The 23740-nt window shown below is 42.6% G+C and overlaps 1 protein-coding gene across 2 annotated transcripts; it reads left to right on the top strand.

Moving 5' to 3' along the window:
• The first annotated feature begins 433 nt into the window (after positions 1-433).
• Positions 434-16707, top strand: znf598 (zinc finger protein 598). Of its 2 annotated transcripts, XM_030058106.1 has the most exons (13): positions 435-553; positions 659-811; positions 1821-1933; positions 3976-4105; positions 6319-6530; positions 7479-7696; positions 7895-7991; positions 8756-8940; positions 9335-9419; positions 9528-10480; positions 11705-11870; positions 12381-12525; positions 12806-16707. In XM_030058106.1, exons 1-13 carry the CDS (start codon positions 536-538, stop codon positions 13190-13192), a joined length of 2862 nt encoding a protein of 953 aa, XP_029913966.1. In that variant the 5' UTR covers positions 435-535; the 3' UTR covers positions 13193-16707. The 2 variants fall into 2 exon arrangements, with proteins under 2 accessions (XP_029913965.1, XP_029913966.1); XM_030058105.1 differs by having other exon boundaries at positions 434-811.
• Positions 16708-23740: the final 7033 nt, after the last annotated feature.

Raw genomic sequence — 23740 nt, 5'->3', positions numbered from 1 at the left:
TGAAAAATGAAAATGTGTTCATTACACTTACATTTCTATGTGTCGTTCACGTTTTAAACTGTCACTCATCTGCAGGAGTTCAGGTTTTATTCACCTCCTCATCACCTGTGGCAGGTCGCTGGGCAGATGAGTGCTAGCCAAGGTGTGATGATGCCTTAAAATGCCCCTCTCACAATTGGACATGTATATTATGACCGGGTAAATTAAATAGCCGACAGTTGTATACTCATGCCATCAATCCTCGAATTTTTTACATTGTCATCTAAATGACAAATCTCCACAATTAGTGTAGCAAACCATAAAACATCCAGATTCTCTCAGTCTGTGCTCCACTTTGTTCATGTGCCTCGAAATATTTCTAACAGGACTTGAAGTGTTCCAGACACGTGGAAACGTGACGTGCGCCTGCGCAGACGAACGCACGAACGTTATGCACGACCGGCTGGGATTAACAGGGCAGGGGAAACGGTGATCCGTCGATCCTGATGCTGTACAGATCACCTAGATGCTGAGCTGATCAGCGTGAGGTGGCTGTATGGACTTTCGCTATTACGTAAGCACTTGAACGGCCGGGGACCTGTCTGACAACACACTATTATTATTATTATTAAGGTTAAACTGTGCCTTTTTCATTGCCATGGATCTCGCTGTCACCAAGGAAACTGAGAAGAACTGCGTCCTGTGCTGCCAAGACCTCGACATATTCGCCTTAGGAAAATGCGACCATCCGGTCTGTTACCGCTGCTCCACCAAAATGAGGGTGCTGTGCGAGCAGAAGTACTGCGCCGTCTGCCGGGAGGAGCTCGACAAGGTGCGGCGTCTTCCGCCACGCAAACTCGGGGATGCAGCCCGGCACTGTTAGCCAGGCCGCAGCGTTTTGGCTGACTGACAGCAAAAACTACCGACAGAAGCGCTGTGGCGAATTACTCATGATTAGCTGTTGTTGGTGAATACTGTTGTAAAAATGAAACAAAATGTTGCAGTTTTATGCACATTACCCACTTTTCCTAGCTAATTTAGTTAGCTAGCTAACGCAACGTTAGCAAACCAACCAACTTCACGCTGGTCCTGTAGTTAGCACTTGAAAGTGTAGCTTGTCTGAGTAACAGTCACATGTCTTTTAATTCACAGCACAGTTGTGTTTTAATTTAACGTAACTAGTTAACTAGCAGCTAGCTCGTCAGTTAGCCCACGTTAACATGTTGAATGGAGTACCGGTGGTAGCTAGCTAGTAGCAGTTAATACTTGGTTGTTATGTAACAGGTTATAATGCTGACCAGCATGCCTGGCCGTCCGTCACCTCTGCTGTGGGGGAACCAGCGTGCTCCACTCGCATACCGGCAGATAAATTAACTGTAACCACCCTGCTTTGATAACTCAGCTACACCGTGTCACTGAAGCTAAGCCATTCTTGCCGACCAGTCCCTTCGAAGTTAGTTGTCAATAACTTTGCATAGCAAGCATTTTTTTTAACTATTGAATGTACTCTAAACATGACCAGGCGCTGCTCAGTGTTGTGTAACTACATCTAAACCTGTTCTATAAGTTGTGGTTTTTCCTGGGGTTACAGCCACGTAACGTTACATACCTTCTCCTCATTCCAAGACATGACCTAAGTCTATTCAACTTAGATGGCACATTAGTAACATTTTGGGCAATGCAGCTGGTACCCTTTACCCAGCGCCTTTGACACAGCACGTTTTTCATCTTCATTTCTACCGGCTTGAAGTTATTCCCGCTACACTGTCATCTTAACACCGTTTCTCACAGTGCATACAGTTTCATAATGAGTCATATTCGGACTGACATGTTTTTCTCAGGTGGTGTTTGTGAAGAAACTGGCAGCCTTCTCCACGCTGCCATACCAGCAGTTCCAGTGTGAGAAGAAACATGACATCTATTTCAGTGATGGGAAGATCTACGCCCAGTTCAGGTACTGCTCAGACACTCTTGGTGAAAGGATTTGATATCTCAGGCCATGTAGATGGTTAGTTTTTCTGATCAACACAAACATATATTGTCTACGTTCTTGTCTCCATCGGCTAGCACTAGTCATTATGAAGGCAGTATTATCTCTTCAGCTTTGCACAACAGTAATATGGAAGCCCTAATTTGTTGTCTGGTATATCAGTCTTGACAGGTGGGTGCATTTTGATGCCCCTCTTTCCTCTGGGAAGTGGTTGCTATATATAAAAGTATCAATGAATCTCCGCAGAGACTGGGCCAACATTGTCACCTTGCTGCTGAATTGTTTGCCATTCATCAGATGGCTCTGATCACTGACATGTTTTCCCTACAGCGAGCAGGCCTCCTGACTGACACATAACAGACACCACATATGTAGTCTTAAAAGTATGTCTTGTCATTTTGATATGCAGCAGCCTCATGATGAATCAATCTAGGTGCAGTGAAGTGCATGTGCACACAGACAAAATGTGCTAAAAATAGCCGGGTAAATTAGGAGAGGCCCCCAGTGTTGTCTTCTCAGGATAGCACCACTCTGGGCTCTGTTCTTGTTTTTACTACTTCCTTTCCTGTCCTCTGCTTGTATTAGCTCAGTGTGTAGGCCAAAGTATGTATCAGTCGGCCAGTGGGTGCATTTGGTGTGTGCCTGTGTGTGCATTAGTGTTATCTGTGAATTTGCAGCAGCAAGGCATAGATTTACTGATTTGTATAACCTAGATGTTTTTTTTTTTTTGTCGTTTTTGGCTTGAACAACAGAGAACACCAGGGTCTTGGTATATCTCTGACGGATGATAAAATAATTATTAGACACATGATCTCTCAAATCAGCCGATACATTTGGATTCCGACTAAAATATCTTGCGTGTGCTGTTTCCTGACCTTTTGTCTGTGTATTTAATCAGTTGTGGCAAAAATGTCACGTCTGCTTCCTGGTGTCCAGGCTTCTCTCTCAAACATCTGTGAGCTTGACGCGGCAAGATGTCGTCCCTCCCTGTTCATGTTACTCACATCTGCCGGGCTACTGACTGTGGAGAGATGACACACATTTGCGTTTTGTTGTCTCTGGTAAACATTTATCTCAGAGGCTTAAAATGATCACAAAAGCAGTCATATGTGTGGCAAGTAAAGAGGTGCTTTTGCTGTGGAGTCTGTGTTTAGCCAGGTGGTAATTTGGTGAAAAATGACATGTGTCCGGTTGCTTATTATCTATGATTTTCAGCTTTGTGTTAAGTATAATAGCAGTGCTGTTTTTTTTGTTTAATTGTTTAACTTTGTGCCATTTGCGTTGGTCTTGCCTTTTGACATTATTCCTGGTGGTGGCTTTTTCTGTATTTTTTATTATTTCGTAGTGCTCCCGTTGTGTTTTGATGATAGTTTATGCATTATGTTACACGCTGTTTACAGTCAGTCAACTGGCACCCCTGGGAAGAGGAAGTAGGAAGAATCGCCACAAAATAATTGCTAAAATGTCATGTTGCAAAATTCATAATCACAGCCATATCGTCTTATTTGGACTGACTTTCTTAGTTGGGACAACGGTTAATTTCAATCCGGGTTTGACATCATAAAGTTTGTTTCTAACAAAAAACAAGAAATGGTTAAATCTATTTGCAAAATCAGTTTGGGAAATGTAAATACTTGGCAAGGAGAAGTAAATGGACTCCTGTATCTCAATGCCACCGGAATTCTCCTTTAAATTTGACCATTTACAGTATATGATTTCAGGCGCTTTCATCCAAAGAGCCTCATGGTACCTTGACTGCATCTATTTTTAGTATGTGTGGCCCAATTTTTACAGCAAACTACTGACCAAGGCCAAGTGTCATGTGCTGTTCATTCTGGTAACTCCCCATCTAATCTCTTCTCCTTGCTCCTATCTGTCTGTCTTACATAATCACCCCTTTCTTAGTAAATTTGCTGAAAGATTGCATATGTGATTGTATCTCTAGTTTGTTTGCTGTAACTCGGCTCTGACTGAACACTCTCTTTGTGTTTGTGTGCTTAATGCAGGCGGCTCTTGTTGCCGGAGTGCCCTCACTGTCCAGAGCCCAAGGTCTTCTCCAGGTTTGAGGAGCTGGAGCAGCACATGAGGAAGCAGCACGAGCTCTTCTGCTGCAAGCTCTGCACCAAGCACCTCAAGGTACGCTCAGCCTTGCCAGTTGATCTGTGAGTTTATCAGTGACTGATCAGAGCAAGACACTGGTTTCAGTTTATCACTGCAGCTCTTTCCGGTCCCTACTTTGATCAGAAGAGGAACAGAGTGCTGTATAAAAATTGACCACATTGTGCTTTAAGTAATTGGTACTGTACAACTTTGATCCAAAGATACAACACTGGTTAGTGAACAAATTAGCAACTGTCTCGCGGCCTGTACTGAAAACTTTAGTCTAGATCAGGGTTCCTGCAGATCCTTAAAAAGTCTTCTGAAGTCTTTTAATCTAAAAATAAGGCCATATTTGGTGTTAAAATGTTTATTGACAGCAGATCCACCGTTGCTAGCTAGCTAGCTGTCACTGTACTTTGGATGATGTGGGGAAGTACAAACTCAGGGAAAATTGACTATTCAATCAGGATGTGGCAGTTTGGCTGAAACCAGGACGAGGCAGTGTACACAAGACACAGTGTGTTTTGTGCAAGAAGTCTTTCAAACTCTACACAATGAGAATAAAGGCAGTAGAATCCCACATGAAGAGTGCGAAACACAGAGCTGCCAAGTCCTGCCAGCTCACGCCAGGTATTTCCAAATTTTGCTCAACCCTAGTAATTGATCTTTGTTTATCCCAATTTTGGTCATCGTAAAATTGGTCTTAGGGCGTACTCACATTAGGCCCAGTTGCTCTGTATCGTGCTGAAGCATGTGCTGGCTGCACTCACATTACCCAAAGCCCAGCCGCGTTTAAGCGCGATTGCCTCCGGTATGCACATCATCACGTTGAAATAGGACACACGCATGGCCCAGCGTCATTATAAATCGACTTTTGTTTATACGCGGTTGCAGCAGCACAACGACACAGACAACATGGTTGATTATTGATTGCGCGAGGCGGCAATTCGCAGTTAATCATGCTGCGCGCATAAAACAATTTTGCAGGGGAATGAGGAAACGGGGAGGGACAGTTGCATGATTTACATCATATCCACGTTTGCACACTGCGTGCGTGACCGTGCATGTGCTCATGCATGTACGTCCATACCGAGCACACCCCCTCCAACCGTGCCAGAGCGGAGGAAATGTACTGTGCTGAAGCACGGAACAGAACGCTCACACTAGTCAAATAATCCGGATTTTGGGGTCAAACGTGCTTGGGCACAGCACGAATGGGCTGATGTAAGTAGCCCCTTAAATGTTAGTCCTACTGGCATAAAAAAAGTCTTAAGATCATTAAGTCTTTATTTCCAATTTCTGTGAGTTACACTGCATATGCTTTGCGGCATGCTGTGTAAAGGATGATGGCTCATGGAGAAGCCAGGCAGAAACTTGTATTAGTAGTCTTTAAAGCAGCATTTTGACCAGTTGGGACGAGGGCCATCATTTCCACTCTTCACAATTTTTTTGTGTAAGCTGGTAGTGGCACATGTTATGAGGGGCACCAGTGTGACTCACAGCCTGTCCAGATATCCACTCCTCATGAACAAACTTTTAAACTAGCTGTTGTAATTCTGTGTATCAAGATCAGCAGCTGCAGCTCAGATACTTGCAGAAACACATTCGGTGGACTGTGTGGGTGAAGTAAGATAACATGTCTGAATAAGCCATCTTTGAAAACCGGTGTCAGAAACACAAGACAGGCCAATGAGAGGTGTGTATGCCCTATCTGGTGCAGAGTGTTTGCTTGGGTGGTTTCTGTTTTGTTTTTGGACTTTTTGACTTTCTGTTTGACTTGTTTTGTTTTCATTGAAGCAAAACTTACAGCCACTGTCTTTGGCTCAGTTTTGCTTTCTTTCTGATGCCTCCCTGTCATCATGTCTGTTTGGAATATTTAGGAACAGTATGTATTTGTGTTACAGGGGAGGAGAGCACTTGTCAGTCATCTGTCAAGAGACTATACTTTTTGTCTCTGGTATTCCCATTAAGGGGCAAAATTTGGGAGCAGCGTGTTCCCTCAAAACTTACCACAACCAAACCCAACTGTTAGTTATTCACATCAAGGCCTATGCTGGTAAACATGTATTTTTTTATTTTTCCAAAGGACAAAAAAGCCCTTAATCTGGCAAGAAGCATGCTGTTTAAAAACAAATAAGGAAAACCATGGGAAACAAATACCTCCACCTCAGGTTTCAGGTGGTGACCACACTCATATGCTGACAGGCCCTCTTGCTGTCAGACTTTGTAAACTTAACCTTTCCCACCAGATCTTCTCCCATGAGCGCAAATGGTACAACCGTAAGGACCTGGCACGTCACCGGACACAGGGTGACCCCGATGACACCAGTCACCGCGGCCACCCACTCTGCAAGTTCTGCGACGACCGTTACCTCGACAACGACGAGCTACTCAAACACTTGCGAAGGGACCACTACTTCTGCCACTTCTGCGATGCAGATGGCGCTCAGGAATACTACAGGTGTGTAAAGCCAATGGACACACTTACTTTACATGCGAAAAGCCTATTTTTCAGCTTATCCAAAGCACCCCTTGGGGCCTGGATGGACTCATTGTAAGCAATTTGAAGGACTCGATACCTCAATCTCTCAATGGGGAGATTGTGTGTTCGTTTGTTTGCATGGGTTTCCTCTCAGTGCCTTGCTTCTTCGCATGTTTCATTGCAGGTGAATTGATGACTCTAAATTGACCATATAACTTGTGATTGTTCATCTCGATTTTGTCCTGGGTGTTTACCCACCTTCCCAGTTATGTATTCTGAAATAGTCTCCAGCCCTGTGAGCCTGAAACTGATTGAAACCGGTGGAGAAAATGAATAAATGCATTAATCAGACTAGTGAGTATAAGAACTCCAGACCCCGACTTTGTTGGTGCCATGCAGTTCCTATCAGTTTTACACAGAATGTCATAGGATAATTGCACCAGAACGGACTGTAGCTTTACCTAAAATTTTAGTCTGTGATTGCCACCATCACAGAGCCACGGGTCTTAATATGGTGAAAAGCAGTGTTTATTTCAGAGGATCATTAAGGCAAACACCTCTACTATAAAAAATATTCACACAACATAAGTTCTTCATGATCTCTGAGTAGCTCTCTGACTCACTCATTCACTCATTTTCTCACTGACTCTGCCTCAGTCACGTAAGGCACTCACAACCAGCATTTGGTTAATTAATTCACTTGACTCTTTGAATCCTGAGTAATAGCTCACTTGAGTCATCTTGAGATTTTTGTGGTTTGTTTTTGTCTTTGTTGCTGTTATTGCTTGTTTTGTTCATGTGGATATGTTCTCATAAGCTAATTAATCAGCCAATTAACATGTTTATGTGTTTAGCTTTCTGTTTCTATTATCACTGTGCCAAAGAAAATAACTTGTGTTATTTTTTTCTTTTTTTGTCTTTTGAAAGTGATTACCAGTACCTGAGTGAGCACTTCAGAGAGAGTCACTATCTGTGTGAGGAGGGCCGCTGCGCCACAGAGCAGTTCACCCACGCCTTCCGCACCGAGATTGATTTTAAGGCACACAAGGCGGCAGCGCACAGCAAGAACCGGGCCGAGGCGCGACAGAACCGTCACATCGACCTGCAGTTCACCTACGCTCCGAGACAGCAGAGGAGAAATGAAGGTTGGTGATGAGTTTAGACATGAGAGAGAGAGAGAGAGAGCTGACCTTCATATCAAGGTCTCCTTCAGGATTGATGCCATTAGATTGTCAACACTATTGCTGTTATGTCAGGGCTCTTACTGCCATCTTTGTGGTTTTGAAGTAGTGTAAGTGCAGCAGAAGATGTTTCTGGTGTAAAATGTGTGTGTATGTCCGCAGGCATGGTATCAGGAGAGGATTATGAGGAGGTGCGTCAGAGTCGAGGTGCAAGAGGAAGGGTTCACGGTGGACAGCAGAAGAGCTGGAGATACAGCCGGTGAGTCCAGTTTAGCAATATTGTGTCCATCGCATGGTATATTAGTATGTGACTCTGCACTGTTAGCCAGCATTAAAATGCAGGTCTCACGCACACTTGGTGGTGGTACTGCATATTGTTTTCCAAAAAGTTTTTAGTCACTCTGCACCACAAGTAAGCAAAAACGCTGCAGGTTAGGGAAATATATGGATGCCATCATGAGCACAGCAGTGTGACTGTACAACTCCCCACACCAGGATTTTTTTTAACTAACATGGAAAGAATTTGGTGCATAGCAGCACAAAAAGGTCACTGTTGCTACTGGCACAGTTATTAAGGAGCTATCACATAAGTCACTTTTCTTCCTGTGTAGTTGGAAAGAAATGTGTGGAAATATAGATGCTGACAGTGTCTGCAGGGTTTTCTAGTGCTACTATTTTAGTATCCCACGCTACTAAAATAATTTCATGCTGCCTAGAAAAGTGCCAAATGAGGCATGAGGTTCAGCTTGTGATGCCCCTAAGTTGAACTCCATTTACAGGCCACACTCACAGCTTCTTGTCTCTAACGCATGATAAGTTACCGTGCCAACGAATAATTAAAAAAGTAAATCCTTACCTAATGTAAGCTCAAGATCATCATGGTCTTATCAACGTTATCCCTTTTTTGCACAGCAATTCAGTGTTGCAGTGAAATTCCTATAGACTGTCAATCCTGGTGTAATCACTCATGTATGATTCCTGGTGTTATCAGTCATGTATGTATATGTGTGCTTGTGAACGCAGTGAGGAGGAGGACAGGGAGATGGCAGCTGCTATGAGAGCATCCATGGCAGTTCGTAGACAAGAAGAAAGAGCAGCGGTGCAGGAGAGGATTGCTCCCAAACACCGCAAAGAAGAGAGAACAGAAAGAACAGAAACAGATGACTCTAGACACAGGACTGGACCCAAACCAACAGCTGAACCTCCAGGTAAAAAAAGGGAAGATTTCTGAGATGCAAGTTGAATCTGTTTATAGCTTTGTCAGACAAAAAACTCACCTTTTTGTTCTCTTCCCAGTAGAAGTTAAAATATATTATGGGTTACAGTTATTCATATTTTTTAAATCTTTTTTCCTTTTTAGATTCATGCTAATCAGTTACATAATAGCAGATTAACTGAACGTTTGGTAACAATCCCCGTCCTTGATTTTAAGTGCCTTGCAAAGTCTTTTATGTCTTTGTTTTTGTTTAACTGACTGCCACAAAATACTCAGTGGTGCTATGGTGTTTCTGGAAATAACCGGTCAAAAATGACTGACCTTTAAATAGCAGAAAAGTTCATATCTTTTCAGAGCTTATGTGTTTGTTGCTGGCATTTTGACAGTGAGGACCATGAAGAGTAGCAATCCACTGGATGAAGAAGATGACTTCCCAGCCTTGGGAGCCACGGCTGCCACACCCATGCCAAAGTACAGCTTCACACACTCTCAAGCACTGAATTCCAATAATGTCATTCCTCTGTGGACTAGTGGAAAAATTAATGGTTTTTGGTGTGTGTATGTTTGCCTCCCCTCCAGTGTGAAGCCAGCCCCTGTTGTAGGCCCAGCCACCCACAGCGCTCTGAAGGAGGATGACTTCCCCAGCCTGTCGGCTGCTGCTGTGGTTACAACTCCGATGACCCCAGCCTACTCCGCACAGCCTAGGAATACCTCCTCCTTCCAAGAGGAGGATTTCCCTGCCCTCGTTTCCAAAATCCGGCCCCTCAAACCTTCAGCAAGCACCAACTCTGCCTGGTCCAACCACACCACTGCCACTAAGCCGGCAACGCAGCCTGCCCCTCCTTCCGCCAAACCACCCCCCCACGCCAACCACCACCCTGGTCCCCTCCCATTTGCATCCACCTCTGGTCCTCAACTCCTCTCCTCCTCCTCCTCTTCCTCATCCTCGCGGAGGAAAAAGAAAGGAGGGGAGAACGCGAAACCCACACCTGCCAGGTCTCCTCCATCTTCTGATGATGAGACAGGAGGAATGACGCAACAGGAGTTCCGGGCAGTGCCCACCATGTTGGATATCTCCTCTCTGCTCACCGTCAAAGGAGGCAACAGCAAACCCTCAACTTTGACATCTAACCCCTCAAACTCGGCCCCCAACCTCAACGCCAACCCCCAATCTTCTAAAGCCGGAAAGAAGAAAAAACAACAGCAGCAGCAGCCACAGAAGAACACGCTCACTCCTGTGTCTGCGTCGTCATCGTCAGGGATGACAACATCGTCAAGCTCCATTTCAATGGAAACGGCAGCACAGAAGGAGAATGTACCGGAAATAAGTCGAAACAAACCCTTTTCCACCACTGTGCCAATGGCCTCAGCAGTGACGGGAGCTGTGACAAGCGGATTGGCTAACGGGTATACTGAGAAAACGTCGCCAACTGTCAGTAAGAAGACGGCAGTAACCCCTCATCCTAACCCAGACCCCCCTCCCGAAGAGGAAGAAGAGTTCCCTGCCCTCATCACCAAGAATCCACCACCAGGTACTAAGAAACATCCCATAATTTTCATTTTAGATTATCTGATTATCTTTTTCAGATTTTTCCTTCATACACTGACTTTATCAAATCTTTATGGCTTGTCTATGGGTTGTTAGGCTTCAGAAGAGATTCCACAACATACTAAAAATAGTTTGTTCTCAATGTAGAATATAAGTAAATGTTCATTTTTTGTAAGTCAGACTATAAGGGTCAGCTGCTCTGTCTGCTCCTTTTTTGTTTTAAATGCTTATAAATGCTCATAGCAAGGGTTTAGATTTCATATCAGTTAAAACTGCTCCTGTAACTGCTTCTAAACATTACACAGTCTTCTTTCACTTTCTAGGAACAGAAAATACACTTGAGTTATTTTTTTCTTTGCTCCTGCGGTTACTGCTTTTTTCCTCTGGGGAGCAGTGTTGAACAGCACCTTTGTACCTAGGAGGGTTTAGTGTTGAACTGATACAGATACCGACTACTTTGTGTAGCAGTGGACAAAAGTAATAATGATTATTTATAGCCTTTCATACAACCTTGTAGAAAACAAATACTAGAAGAAGCGCCTCATTTGATGAAGATATGTGTAGAAAATTGTGTAACAAGCTTCAATCAAATAAAATGCTAACACTAATGATAAATATGCAGATAAGGAGGATATCCTTTTTCACAAATGGGAGCATTTAATAATTTTCCTCTTGGTTCACCTACCCACCACAGTGCAGACATTTTTTTCTGACTGCAGGTATCACAGCCTGTATGTTTAAGGTTTAGAGTGTGAGTGCTTTGGAACTGGATCAGCCATGATTTAGATACTACAGCCATTGTTATTGTGCCTCTCGTACAGTGTTGTGCTCAGGGACACTATAGGGTGGCTGATCGCTGTCATGGGGGCTTGAATTCAGGCCTTCTAGTCAATTGGCAAAAAAAGTCTCAAATACTGGCATAAGCTGAATATCCTTGAGGCACCCTGGTAGCTCACCGGTTAAGAGCACATACCATGTGTTAAGGTCCTGATCGCACCGTCCTGGGTTCAAATCCGACCCCAGGCCCTTTGCTGCAGTCAGCAGCAAAGGTCAGCCCCTCTCTCTTCCCTGCCATTCATGTCTCTCTCCACTGTGATTGTCGAATAAAGCAGAAATGCCATTACAAATCATTTAAAAAAGCTAAATATCCTGTTGTTGTGTTCATTTCCTAGCAACAGTATTCATACACACTGTTTGTTTCTCTCAGGCTTCAAGAGCTCCTTCCCAATGAAGGCCTCTACTCCTGCCCCCAGTGCTACGCTGCCCCCCCCTCCTCCCGGTCTGGCAAACGTGCCCAGTAAGCCTCCTCCAGGTTTCACTGGCATCCCTCTCAACAGCAACGTGTTGGAGCCCGTTCCGTTTGCAGCCAACAGGTGAGCCAGTCCTGCTTTCCATATTGTATATCGTATTGGTCTGTCTAGAAGTGACTGTAACTGTGTTAAACTGTGCATGTGTGAAGAATAAGGAACCAGCTGAGTTGACAGACCTTTTTGAAAGAATTTCTCATTCTTGGCTCCCCCTACTGGCCTGCAAATGACACCGTAGTGGTACTGGTCAAGTACACATTGTGCACTGGACCAGTGTATACCACCTTTCTTTATATCTTTTATATCTTTCTGTACAGTAATTACTTTCATGATAGAGTGAAAGGGTAATGTGCAGAAAGAACCATGCTTTGTACATGATTTCATGATTTTAAAAAGGATGACAACAACTCTTGATTCCATGTACCAGTTAGTAATAATTGGAGAAAGACAGCAACTAAGGCTAATTTTCCTGAAAAAAAGCATAAAAACATTGAAGCATGGTAGCCACTCAAGATTTTGAATGTTGTGATAAGACGTTCTGTGACTGAGTGTGTGCATGTGTGTGCGTTCCCCTAGGCCCACCCAGCTGGCTAGCGGTTACCTGGTGCCAGAGAACTTCCAGCAGAGGAACATGGAGCTAATCCAGTCCATCAGGAACTACCTCCACAACGACGAGTCACAGTTCAACCAGTTCAAAAACTACTCCGGACAGTTCAGACAGGTAAGGTGACCGAGTGAAGTCTACTGAGAGCTGTCGCTTTATGGGACAGCTGCTGTCTATATGCTACATGATTTAAACACTTGCTTGGAGGTATTTGCTTTAAGTGTTTCCCAAGCTTTAGATTAGTTAGATATTTAGTATTTTGTGAGACATTGTGCATACATTTCTTAACCCTCAGAAGGATGAAATGCTTTACAACTGACAGCTTGACAAAATTCAATAGTTATTTACTGTGGAGGAAAACAATCTCCCCTAACCTCTCCTCACCCTTTTTTAACAGGGACAAATTTCAGCAGCCCTGTATCACCGCAGCTGTAAGGATTTGCTGGGAGAAAACTTTAACCGCATCTTCAATGAGCTGCTGGTGCTGCTGCCAGACACTGGCAAGCAGCAGGAGCTCCTGACCGCACACGGAGACTCCAAGGCTCTGGAGAAACAGTCCGGGGCCGGAGGAGGAGGAGGGAAGAAAAACAAGAACAAGAAGAGTGCCTGGCAGACGGCCAATTCTGCGGCTAACATAAATGTGGCAGCTGAGCTGGACTGCCAGGTCTGCCCCACTTGCAGACAGGTGCTCGCCCCCAAAGACTTCAACTCCCACAAGACTTTGCACACTGGGGAGAGCGAGGAGTTCCCTTCCTTGCAGTCGATCAGCCGCATCATCAGCTAGCCCCCTCTACGCTGTACGCTCCGTTTTGTCATTGGTACTTGTGGGCAAGCCTCCAAATGCCCCTGCTGCCCCATCAAAGCCCACACCAGCCAGTGTAGGAAGGAGGAGCCTGTTTCCAGGGTGACCACATCCCAGAGGATTCTGGGGCCTGTATTTCATTGAGAAGGTGAATTTAAGGTGGTTTGTTTTGTCTGTACTTCCTGATGAGGATTGAATTGATGGGTTGGTGTGAAATCTTGCTGCATCTCAAACCCTATTTATTGACTCAGATCCTTTGTGGACCTTCCCAGCTGGCAACCGGCAACCCCCGAACCAGAACTGGCAACTTGCAAAGAAACAAGAGAGAAAACTAATGCTTTACTTGAAGAGTACGACAGGATGTTCCTTAATATAACAATAATTCTGTTCATTGATTTTATATTTCTCTTTTCTTACCTTTCCTTTGCGCTTTCTTGAAGATGGCAAAGATGTCTTCTCACTAAAACCACAACTGTTGGAAGTATAAACCCTGAGACGGGCCACTTACTGGAGTCTCAGTACTGTACTCAGTTTTGAAACCCATGGTGATAATGGCAATCTGTACTGTTTTGAAACTCATGTTTACTATCTAGCAACCATATGCATCAGTGTGTGAAAGCACAGCATTCATATTTTTTCATTGTTTGCAAAAATGGAAACAAAAGTTGGCGAGATGAACTAAAATACAGTCAGATGCTACTACAGTAGAACATAGTCATGGTTTTGGAAGTATGCTTGTCACTTTGAAAAACACAGCTTTGAAAAATGTCCTTTTTTAAATTGATCACCATAAAAGTTGATATCACAAAGTTAATTGCAATATGTATTATCTTTTTATTTTGTATAATTTTTATGAGCCAGTTAATCAGAGAAGAATGCATTTCAGTTTAATTTTTCATTATTTCAATGCCTTTGTTATTTCATTGAATTGAACCACAGTGATTTTGAGCTTGGAGCCTTCCATGGGCCGCACCATGAATGCAGGCAGTTAGAGAGATTCCATTGATTTTAAGTGAAGATTTCCCTCAGTGAGTTTTCAAAACAGGGCACAGATTGTCAAACCATACACACAGTATTCAAATATGTGGAGTTCAGAGGGTTACTTCACAAAAAGATTAGCAAGTTAGCCAGAAAAAGTGTGATGAAATATCCTTGGAAATTGTATTTATTATTAGAAATCATCACCAGGCATGACTGAATTGTGTTCCTAAACCTAACATTTACATTTTGTTTCACATATTTAAATCACCACTACTAGCATGGAACAGTTTTTTTTTTTTTTTTTTTTTCCCACAGCTATCTGGCTAACTTTCTTATCCTGTTTTGTGGATTTCCTTTATCAAATATTTTTTCCCCTGTTGGCTGTTCCATTCAAAAGGCCTACTGAAGGTTGTGAGGTTTTGGTTGAGAGTTTCTGTTTGAGTGACTTGATTGCTTGCTGTTAGAGGCATCGTGTAGGGGAGTGATATATCAGAGAAAATCACATGGTTCAGCAACCGGGACTAATTTTGGGTAGCTCATAAATTGAAGTCCCAACCACTGTACTGATTGTATTCTCATGTATGCTGTTTCCTCTTTTGCATCTGTCCTCAGCTCTCTCCAGTTGCATAAGATGTGGATTATTGGTTGGACTGATGGTTAATTTACTGGTTTGTTTGATGCGGGGCCATGGTGTTCACTAGTTTTATGGTCCTTAAATTGGAAACAATAGGACTTGTTAACCAATTAAACAGTTTCCTTGCCTGTTCACATGTTTCCACAGTTATATTCAAATGGTTAAATTCAAATATCATCAGTCAAGAGTGTAATCTTTGAGTAGTCAAGCCTTTAAAGGTTCAAGTAAGGCTGGTAGATGCTACTAAATTGTGAAAAATATTTTTTATCTGAGGAATTAACTGTACATGTCAGGAAGTGAGACGAGAGCGCAACTCATCTGTAACCTCCTGTATTTTTCAGTCTGCTAGTTTAATATTATGCATAAATCTGATTACATTATGATTTCTAATTAAGAAACCTTTCACGCCTCCATGATGCTTGCAGCATGCAGCGACATAAGGAGTGCACACCTTGTTTTTACCTTGGCAAAGGAGTCCGTAGCCTGCTGATGTTTCAGTTAGCACCACCCAGAGCTTTAAGAAACACGCCGCTTGGGTGAAACAGTTCAGTTCATTTTTAATATTTATTTGAGAGCCGACGCGAAGAAGATGTTGCATCTGACTTTGTGACCATGCAGGGTCACTTGAACTAACACCCTGGGGGCAGTGTGCGATGTATTCCACTCAAACATTTTCCCACTAAATACCATATTTAGCCTGGAGCATGCATGGAAAACAGTGCTAAGGAGGCTCTCTCTCCTCATCCCCTCTCAGTCAACCCGTCAGTTGTGAAGGTGTTGGAAGGTGGGTTTGTGTTCAAATAGTCCATAGTGAATAAATCAGCCACTAGACAGAAAAAATAAATAAATAAATACACGCAAACTCTTAACAGCGATGCTTTTGAAGCAAAAACATCATTGCAGTGCGGTGTTGATGCATAGATGTGTGCATCTACACATTAAGTGATGTGTATTCAGTTATTGTAATTGAACCATGATTTTTGATTTGAGGGCTACAGTGAAGTCCTTTCTCCAGACCCCCAGGAAAAGCTGCAAGGAGTTATTTTGGACAATTTTAAACACAGCCCACGGGAATTCTTTGATTTGATGCTGAAAATGCACCTTTATTCAAAAGGCACTACTATCAAAGGAACTAACACAAATACAGGGTTAAAAAAAAAAAAAAAAAAAAGCTTCACATCCCGAGACCAAAGAGAAAATGTTCCGTTTTTGTGAAAGCACAGTCATATTGTTGCTGTGAAGGGACCACACAGGAATAGTCCCACTTTGATTTTTAGATTTTTTTTTTTTTTTTTTTAAAGTGCAGATCTCAAAAGAAGAAGAGAAAACACCTTGAGTTGTTTCATTAGGTATCTCCAAAAAGAACAGAGGATCCAGACTGCGGAGGTGTCAAGTGGTTTGGGATGTTGTTTACACCCAATTTAGTAAACCGTGCTAGCATTCAACCGGTGTGTCACCTGATGTCACCTCGAATGTCTTGCACGTTGAGGGTGACTGTTTTTGGTTTTGTTTTGTTTTTTTCTTCTCAGACTTGATCTGAAGTGAAAGATGGTTTCAGTTTGGACTGGATACGAGCGCTGACACAATACGCATGTTTACTTGTTTGTTTGCAGGAGGGACTGGTTGCATCCATGTACTGAGTACACAATCTGTTCATCCTCTCTCTCAGGACCGTTAGCTTGCACTGCTGCCCTCCTGGGTGTTGTTCTGTTTGTGTATGTGTGCCTGTTTGTGTGTGTGTGTGTGTGTGTGTGTGTGTGTGTGTGTGCGCGTGTGCGTGCGCATGTGTATGTGTGTGTGTACAGAATTTGTGCATACATCATACTGCAGCTTCCTCTGTATTTTCTATCTGGCTCCAGTAAAGCTGTTTCTGTCAGCACTGCATTGTGTATGGTTCTTTGTTTACAACCCTGTGGGTGTGTGTGTGATGAGTAGTAATGGGTAAAACATGCTGCAGATGGTCAGGTGTTTTAGCATTGTGTAATTTATGAAAGATGACATTCATATCTTACTGTAACACAAACTTAGTGTCTGTAGTCACAAAAGACTTGACTATAGGTATTGGAATTTTAAAACCATCCCATATCTGTATTTAATGGTAGTTCCTTTTTTAAAAAAAATACATCATGTATGGGCGTACTTATAAGTCAGATGGCCATTGAAATAGTAGTAGCTATTCTATATTTTTAGTCTTATAAGTTCCCACTTTTTCCCACTGTAATACCAAAAATCTGAAAGAGTCAGGGCTGTAGTGGTAAATTAAAGGGTGGGTAAAGCCTAGTTCTTCTTGGCTGCCACCACATGGGCCCTGCTGGTATGGGACAGAAATGAAGAAAAAAAATATTTTTCAAATTGAACTATAGCTGACTGATATTCAGTTTCACTTATTTCAGGGATTTCAGCAGAAACAAATGTCAGCATTTTGAAACAAGGCAAAAAAATAACTCCACTAGTATGAAGACAAAATCAAAACAAGTAGGCTACTGGTAAGTATTTGTCAAAACAACTTGGGCTCTATTTTCGCAGACCAGGCGAGGCGGAGGCGCAGCGCAGCTGCGCTGCGCCAACTGGGAGTGGCCAAGTGGATTTTGCTATTTTGGCACGCCGTGCGTCTTGGCGCAACTACTGCGCCGTTCCTCCTACCGGCGCAAGGGAGGAGAGAAGGCGTGGAGTGGGTTTGACACAGCCGATTCACTTTAAACCAATCAAATGAGCCCCTGTCCTCGCCTTTAAAATGCGCTGCGCGAAGGCGTAATGAACGTTCACACAATTGACATGGAGAAAGAGAGCAGCCGCGACACACGCGCAGTGAGGCCAGTCTTGGATGCTGCCATCCATCTGTCCATCCATCCATCCATGCATCTATCCTTAAATTCGTCTTCCTGAGTCCCCTGTCTTTCCATTACCTGCCTGCCTCGCATCTCTCTTTTTCCAGCTCTGTCACCGTCTGTTAAAGTTATTGATTTTTACAAGCAAATATAAATTTAACTGTGAAGCCCCCATTTTTAATGAATGTTTTTACATCAAAGAATAATCCTCGCAGTATTCATAAATACATGTTTGTTTTGCAACTTTTGACTCCCATCACTTACTGATGCAACGACATACTAGAGATTAAAACAAAATCCGGTTCATGAAAGTTTTTACATTTGCTGTTCTAAACGCCCAGAGTCTGGCAAGGAACCGATGCATTTTACATTTTCTATATGTGTGGAATCAGGGTTTCCCCTAGAAAAAAAATTGGCACCGGACAATGTGACCGGCAGGTTTTCAATTTACCGGACAAATGTTTGAAATTCCGGTCAAATATTGTCTGAATTTATTGAGCTTAAAATTATATGCAGGCTACATAAGAATGACATCAAGGCATGTCAATTTATAGCGTAATATTTTTATTGAAAAGTAGGCTATATCAAATAAAATTAGTGCCGTCAATTGACTCAAGTGCGTAACGTCTAAAATAAATAAATAAATAAATAAATAAATAAATAAATATTGCACAAGCCTGTGCTCTTTTAACATGAACGTTGCATACAATTGCAACTACAATTTGCAAACAAAAAAACTGGCTCATACCATTTTAATAACACGGCGTGCTGCCAACTTGAAATCAAATAGATGCAGTAAAAACTAAATTCAGCAGCTGAATTAAAATCGAAAGTCTCAAGTGTCCCTCCGCAACTTGCAATGCGCATCAGTCTTGTGACCTTGTTCTCCCCCAGGCGACTTCGCTGCCTGGGGGAGACATGGAGACTCTGGTACATTGGAGACAGGGATCACGCAGGCTATTTTTTTTTTTTTTTAAATAAATAAATAAATAAATAAAATTACGTGAAAATTGACTGTTTTAATAAAATTCAAATTGTGCTTAGAGGGAATATTTTCACCGGGCATTTAAAAATTACCGGACTTTGGCTGATTTTAGGCTACCAGTCATAGTTCGGTGATTACCGGATAACGGAAACCCAGTGTGGAATATTTATATATATGGAAGAAGAACTGTGTAGTTAACACGAGCAGCGCCAGACACCATGACCGGAAAAAAGACATCACTGTACAGGACACATTGTTTGACTGACAGGTGATCAGGTTGGGTTTCCATTACGCTGCCAAACGGTGCCGATCTCCTTTGATCTGACATCAGTTGTGTCGGGACAGTCGATATGGAGATACATTTATGTGCTGATTGAGATTATAGCATTGAATTGTGTTTTTTGTGGGTATTTATTGCATTGTTACTGTGCCTGACAATCTGTGAGATTTTGGAGACGTGTGCGCACTGCCCGCCTGCCAGCCAAAATTCCACTGCGCCAGCCACGCTGCGCCTTGCGCCGACAGTAGACGTGGTTTCAGGAGGCGAGCTTTTGGCGCACCTCGGCGAAGCCTTTTGGCACGAAAATGTCACTGCGCCAGGTTGAATCTGTCGGCACCTCCCCCTGCTGCGCCGCCACTCCCATCTCGGCGAACCTCGGTCTGGGAAAATAAGAAACTGTGCGCCCCACGGGTTGCGCTGGTCGAAAATAGCTTTGCGCGGGGTGCGCCTCACTGCGCCACCCTGCGCTGCGCCGGGAAAATAGAGCCCCTTGTCTTGACAACTTGTCTAGATGAACAAGTTTTTTTTTTGTTTTGTTTTGTTTTTTTTGCTGTTTTGTTTTTAAAGATGACTCCAGAGGTTGTAACAGTAATGATGATGTAATAAGTGCTTATTCATTATGATGATTGTTTTGATCCCTGCCTGTTATGACTGGGTGGTGCGTTGATGGCTGCTTTATAATCATAACCAGAATAACAGAAAATGAGCAACATGAGTTCTGATGAAGTAGCAAGTGACTGTATTGCAAATATTTTTCTCAGTGCAAATCAACCCTAGTCGTGAGTCTTTTTAAATCAATAAGACATCATCGCAAAGGTCTTGACTTGTGCAGCTGTGCCGACAGAGGGATATGAGCCATCTGCTGAATAAAATTGGCACAGCTAAGGCTCATGTATGAAATAAATTGACAGAGATGAAAACTAAAGACATTTTCTCTGTAATTTTAGTTTGTTTTAGTTAGCTTCGTAAACGCACTATACGGTTTCAGGTAGTTATCATTTTTTGTATGCTGATTCATTTCAAAATAAAGGTTATTAGAGCAGCTGACTGCTAATGATCACATATTTAGGCATGCATGATAAAAAATAAATAAATAAATAAAAATATCCCCCCTTCAAAATGCAAGCCGAGACAGGCAGTCCAAAACATGTCTGCTTTTTTATTGGAGTGACGGTCAGATTCAGTCCAGAGACATTCAGGTAATAGACAGTGACACACATCTCTGTACACAGCATTTACACACTGAAGAGGTAAAACACCTTCAGAACAGGAAGAAACAACTCAGAAGAATTACAACATTAAAGGGGCGGCACGCTACAAAATCAGCGTTTGCTCATTAGTTTGTTGCTCTTGTTGTATAGTTTATGGGAAAAAACTGTGACATCAACGCAGCGTTTTGTGATGATGGGACAAATACAACTGCTTATCATAACCTCTGTTATCTCAATCTAGCAAAACAACATAACGTGACAGGACAAAACTTTGATTTTGGCGCCCACGGCCCCTTTAAGATTGGCCAAACAAAGCATTTCCAACAAAGAGTGCATGTTCATCATTATTATCATCATCAATAAATAATGAATCATTAGTAGTAATCATTAGTAGTAGTAGTAGTACAGGACAAACCAGACCCTGGACAGCATCACACACAGGTTCCATTTACTTCAATAACGTACTGAATTTTATTTTATTTTTATCAACCAATACCACGGTAGTGTACATGGGCCTAGGACCAGAGCACGAAACACAGAGAATGTTTTTATTATTATTTTTATCTACCACACTGACTGAAGAAGAGACCGAAGCACTGAGAACAGTAATACAACCTGACCTAACAGTACCCCAAAAACTACATAATAGTACCCCAATGGTACCCAACCACAGTTACTATCACACCCAAGTACTCACCCAGACATTGCCGCACCTAATAGTGCTCATTTTGACCCAACAGTACCCCAAGGTACCCCCAAGAACCTGAAAGTATTTGGACATAAACCAACCCCACCCAGCCCATAACCCTATAATACTCCCTATAATACCCTATAATACTCAGTCACACCCAGCAGCGCTGGACACTCCCCAAACCAGCAGCCTGAAAGGACGTCATACAGACAACCGGGTCGACCTTCTGGTTAAAACAAATAACTAACTGACCACTAACAGAGTCCGGTGAATAAAATGCATCAGAAGATCGTGCTCATGGCTGACTCTTCAGACCGACAAGTCGTCCAGAACTGAGTAAGCAGTGAATCACATCGTCTTTACAGGACTTCCAGGCCATTTCAAGGATTTTTCTCCTTCTGTTCCTCAAAACCAAACAGTGGTCAGAGCCACATTTAGCACTGACATCATCTCGGTCCATTATCTCACGGTAATGGAACTAGGATGACAACGCTGTGCCGAAGGAACTTCTTAGTTTGGCAGATATTTAATGAAGGGTTTCAATTCCAAATGCCAAATGCCATATGCTTCTTTTGAGGAAAAAAAAAACCTGATGATCATAGCTCAGTATTTGCCAGCTACAGATGTATTTCCTGTATATTTAACTCACTTTGTAAGGTTGTACAGGAGCCACTGACCTCAATAGCAGTGACTTTAACTATTGTTAAATAAAAGTTGGGGTCATAGCTCTCATTCTGGAAAGTAATATAATGTGTACACTCTTGGGTTTGCTAAGCACGTGTTTGTGAGGAAGAGGAAATTTATGAGTGCCCTTATTAGCAATAGATCTAGGGAAAAGCCAGTTCACTTCCCCACTTCCCCATTTGCCCCTTGGTTATCCACTTATTTTGTCATTGTAACCCAATAGACCTGGGCAAGTCATGGGTGCAAAGATGCTTCTGGGAAATCCAAGCCCTGAGGAGCAACCAGGCAAAATGAAAGCATTCACAGCCCAAGAGACGGAAATGTGATGCACAGAGCCTTGACTCATGATCCACTTCACATAAGCAAAGATTAGCAAAGGTTACGTTTTCAGTCTGAAAGCCTTTTACAGCTTTTCACCGTCTGACACAGCTCTGGATCTCAAGTCATACTTTAATTTCTTCACCAATGGTTAAGGTTAGACTAATAGTTGGAAAAAAGAAAGACTGAAAGAGAAAAAGACCTAGACCCTCAGGAGTTAAACGACTGAATCCAAACACACACACTGCACTAGTATGACTGTGATTGGTCCCCAACCAATACGATCATCAGGCTAAGACAACGCAAGAGGTGTTTGGGCGCATGAGCGCAATCCTGTCAATAAAATCTGATTAATGTAACACTTGAAGGTACAATTTCTGTCAGCTGCACGGACGGATGGCGCGATTCTTCTATAAATCAATTAAATTAATCTCAAATTGCAAAATCAGCTCGTTTAAATTAATACAAAAACAGAAAAAGAAATCAAAGCACATCTTGGATCAACTAAAGAATTACATAGTATTCAATATGTGACAAGCTCAGTATAATTTCATGCATCATCTTGATTATTTTTAAATGTCTCTGAGACCCCAGTCGACCCTCTGCAGCAGTGTCATGTTTTGCCTGCAGAGGGCGCTGTTTACATGGGATCATATAGGAGAGCAGGCAAGGCATTCTACAGGTCAATTATATCAGTCTATTATGAATTTACATATATAATTTTCATATTTGGCTTTGTTCATCATCAACAACAACAAATAAACCCTCATATGTTTACGTTTTTATAGTTAAGTTCTTCTGAAAGTGACATTACATAATATATTTATTTAGTTGAGTCTATTTCAGTGTGGGACAAATGTTTTATTAAGATTACAGAGTTGAAGACATCAGATGTGAAGTCATCTTCCTCACTGAAACTTCAGCAAACATGTATTCAAGAAAATAACTTTTATACACCATTTAAACTATAACTTCAAACAATTAACACGGACATTCACACACTTTCACACAAATAGGAAGACTCAGACTCCCACACACACAGAAATATGTCCACACACACACACACACAAACACACGAGTACATAAATTCACACACACACACACACACACACACACCCAAAACAGCAGATTCATCGATGGCAAGTGTATGTGAACCACGACACTGAGACACTGTTACACACTGACATGGTCGTCATGGTTACTATCTACATCGGGGCCCTTAGTGACCCTTCATCCCCCAACCCTGTCCCTGTCACCATGGCAACAAACTCTGACCCCCCAGTATGCAGGGCTGCGCTCACAATGCCGGATCAATGCATTGGCCCGCCGGCGATCTTTAACATCCCTGTTTCTTGGACACCAACGAGTCTCGTCCAGGATGAAAACCCCGCAAACAGCTTTTTATCTTTTGCCTGAGACAAACAAACTCTGAATCTGCATCTAGGAACTGATCTCTGTCCGTCGAATCAAACCTCCTCCATTGCCCCTGCTTTGTGAATTCATAAAATCATATAGTCATTTACAACGTAGCACGAACGTGATAATCTGAAGACAGCAATAAGAACACAGGGCAGTTTGGCAGCTTCTAAAAACGTAAACGTAAACAGACCTGACTTAGCCAGAATCCCCCCCCAACTCGCCCCATTTTTGACACACAACACTCAACGTAGGACACTGTCTCAAATAACACACCAAAGCCTCAGGCAGAGAATGGCTCTCCATGGCACACCAATTTAGCCCAGAGTAGACTCTAAAAGTAAGTCGATGTGGATTATGGATTTCTTTTCTGTGGTCCAAATCTATAGCCTAAATTGGTCTGGGAAAACAACCCTTGTGCGTCACTTTTAACCAGAACTACACAGGTTTAGCTGTCATGAAAATGTATCAAAGAATATTTTGAGTCTTGGCACTGCTTTCC

Source organism: Myripristis murdjan, chromosome 8, assembly GCF_902150065.1.
Source record: "Myripristis murdjan chromosome 8, fMyrMur1.1, whole genome shotgun sequence".
In the NCBI taxonomy this organism is placed as follows: domain Eukaryota; kingdom Metazoa; phylum Chordata; class Actinopteri; order Holocentriformes; family Holocentridae; genus Myripristis; species Myripristis murdjan.
The sequence above is the reverse complement of the archived record's forward strand: the minus strand, read 5'-3'. Positions and strand labels throughout refer to the sequence as shown.

Coding starts and splice junctions, on each gene's coding strand:
- znf598 (XM_030058105.1), top strand. CDS start 638: ATGGATCTCGCTGTCACCAAGGAAACTGAGAAGAACTGCGTCCTGTGC. Junction 1,934..3,975: donor AAGATCTACGCCCAGTTCAG/GTACTGCTCAGA, acceptor TGCTTAATGCAG/GCGGCTCTTGTTGCCGGAGT. Junction 9,420..9,527: donor GCTGCCACACCCATGCCAAA/GTACAGCTTCAC, acceptor CCTCCCCTCCAG/TGTGAAGCCAGCCCCTGTTG.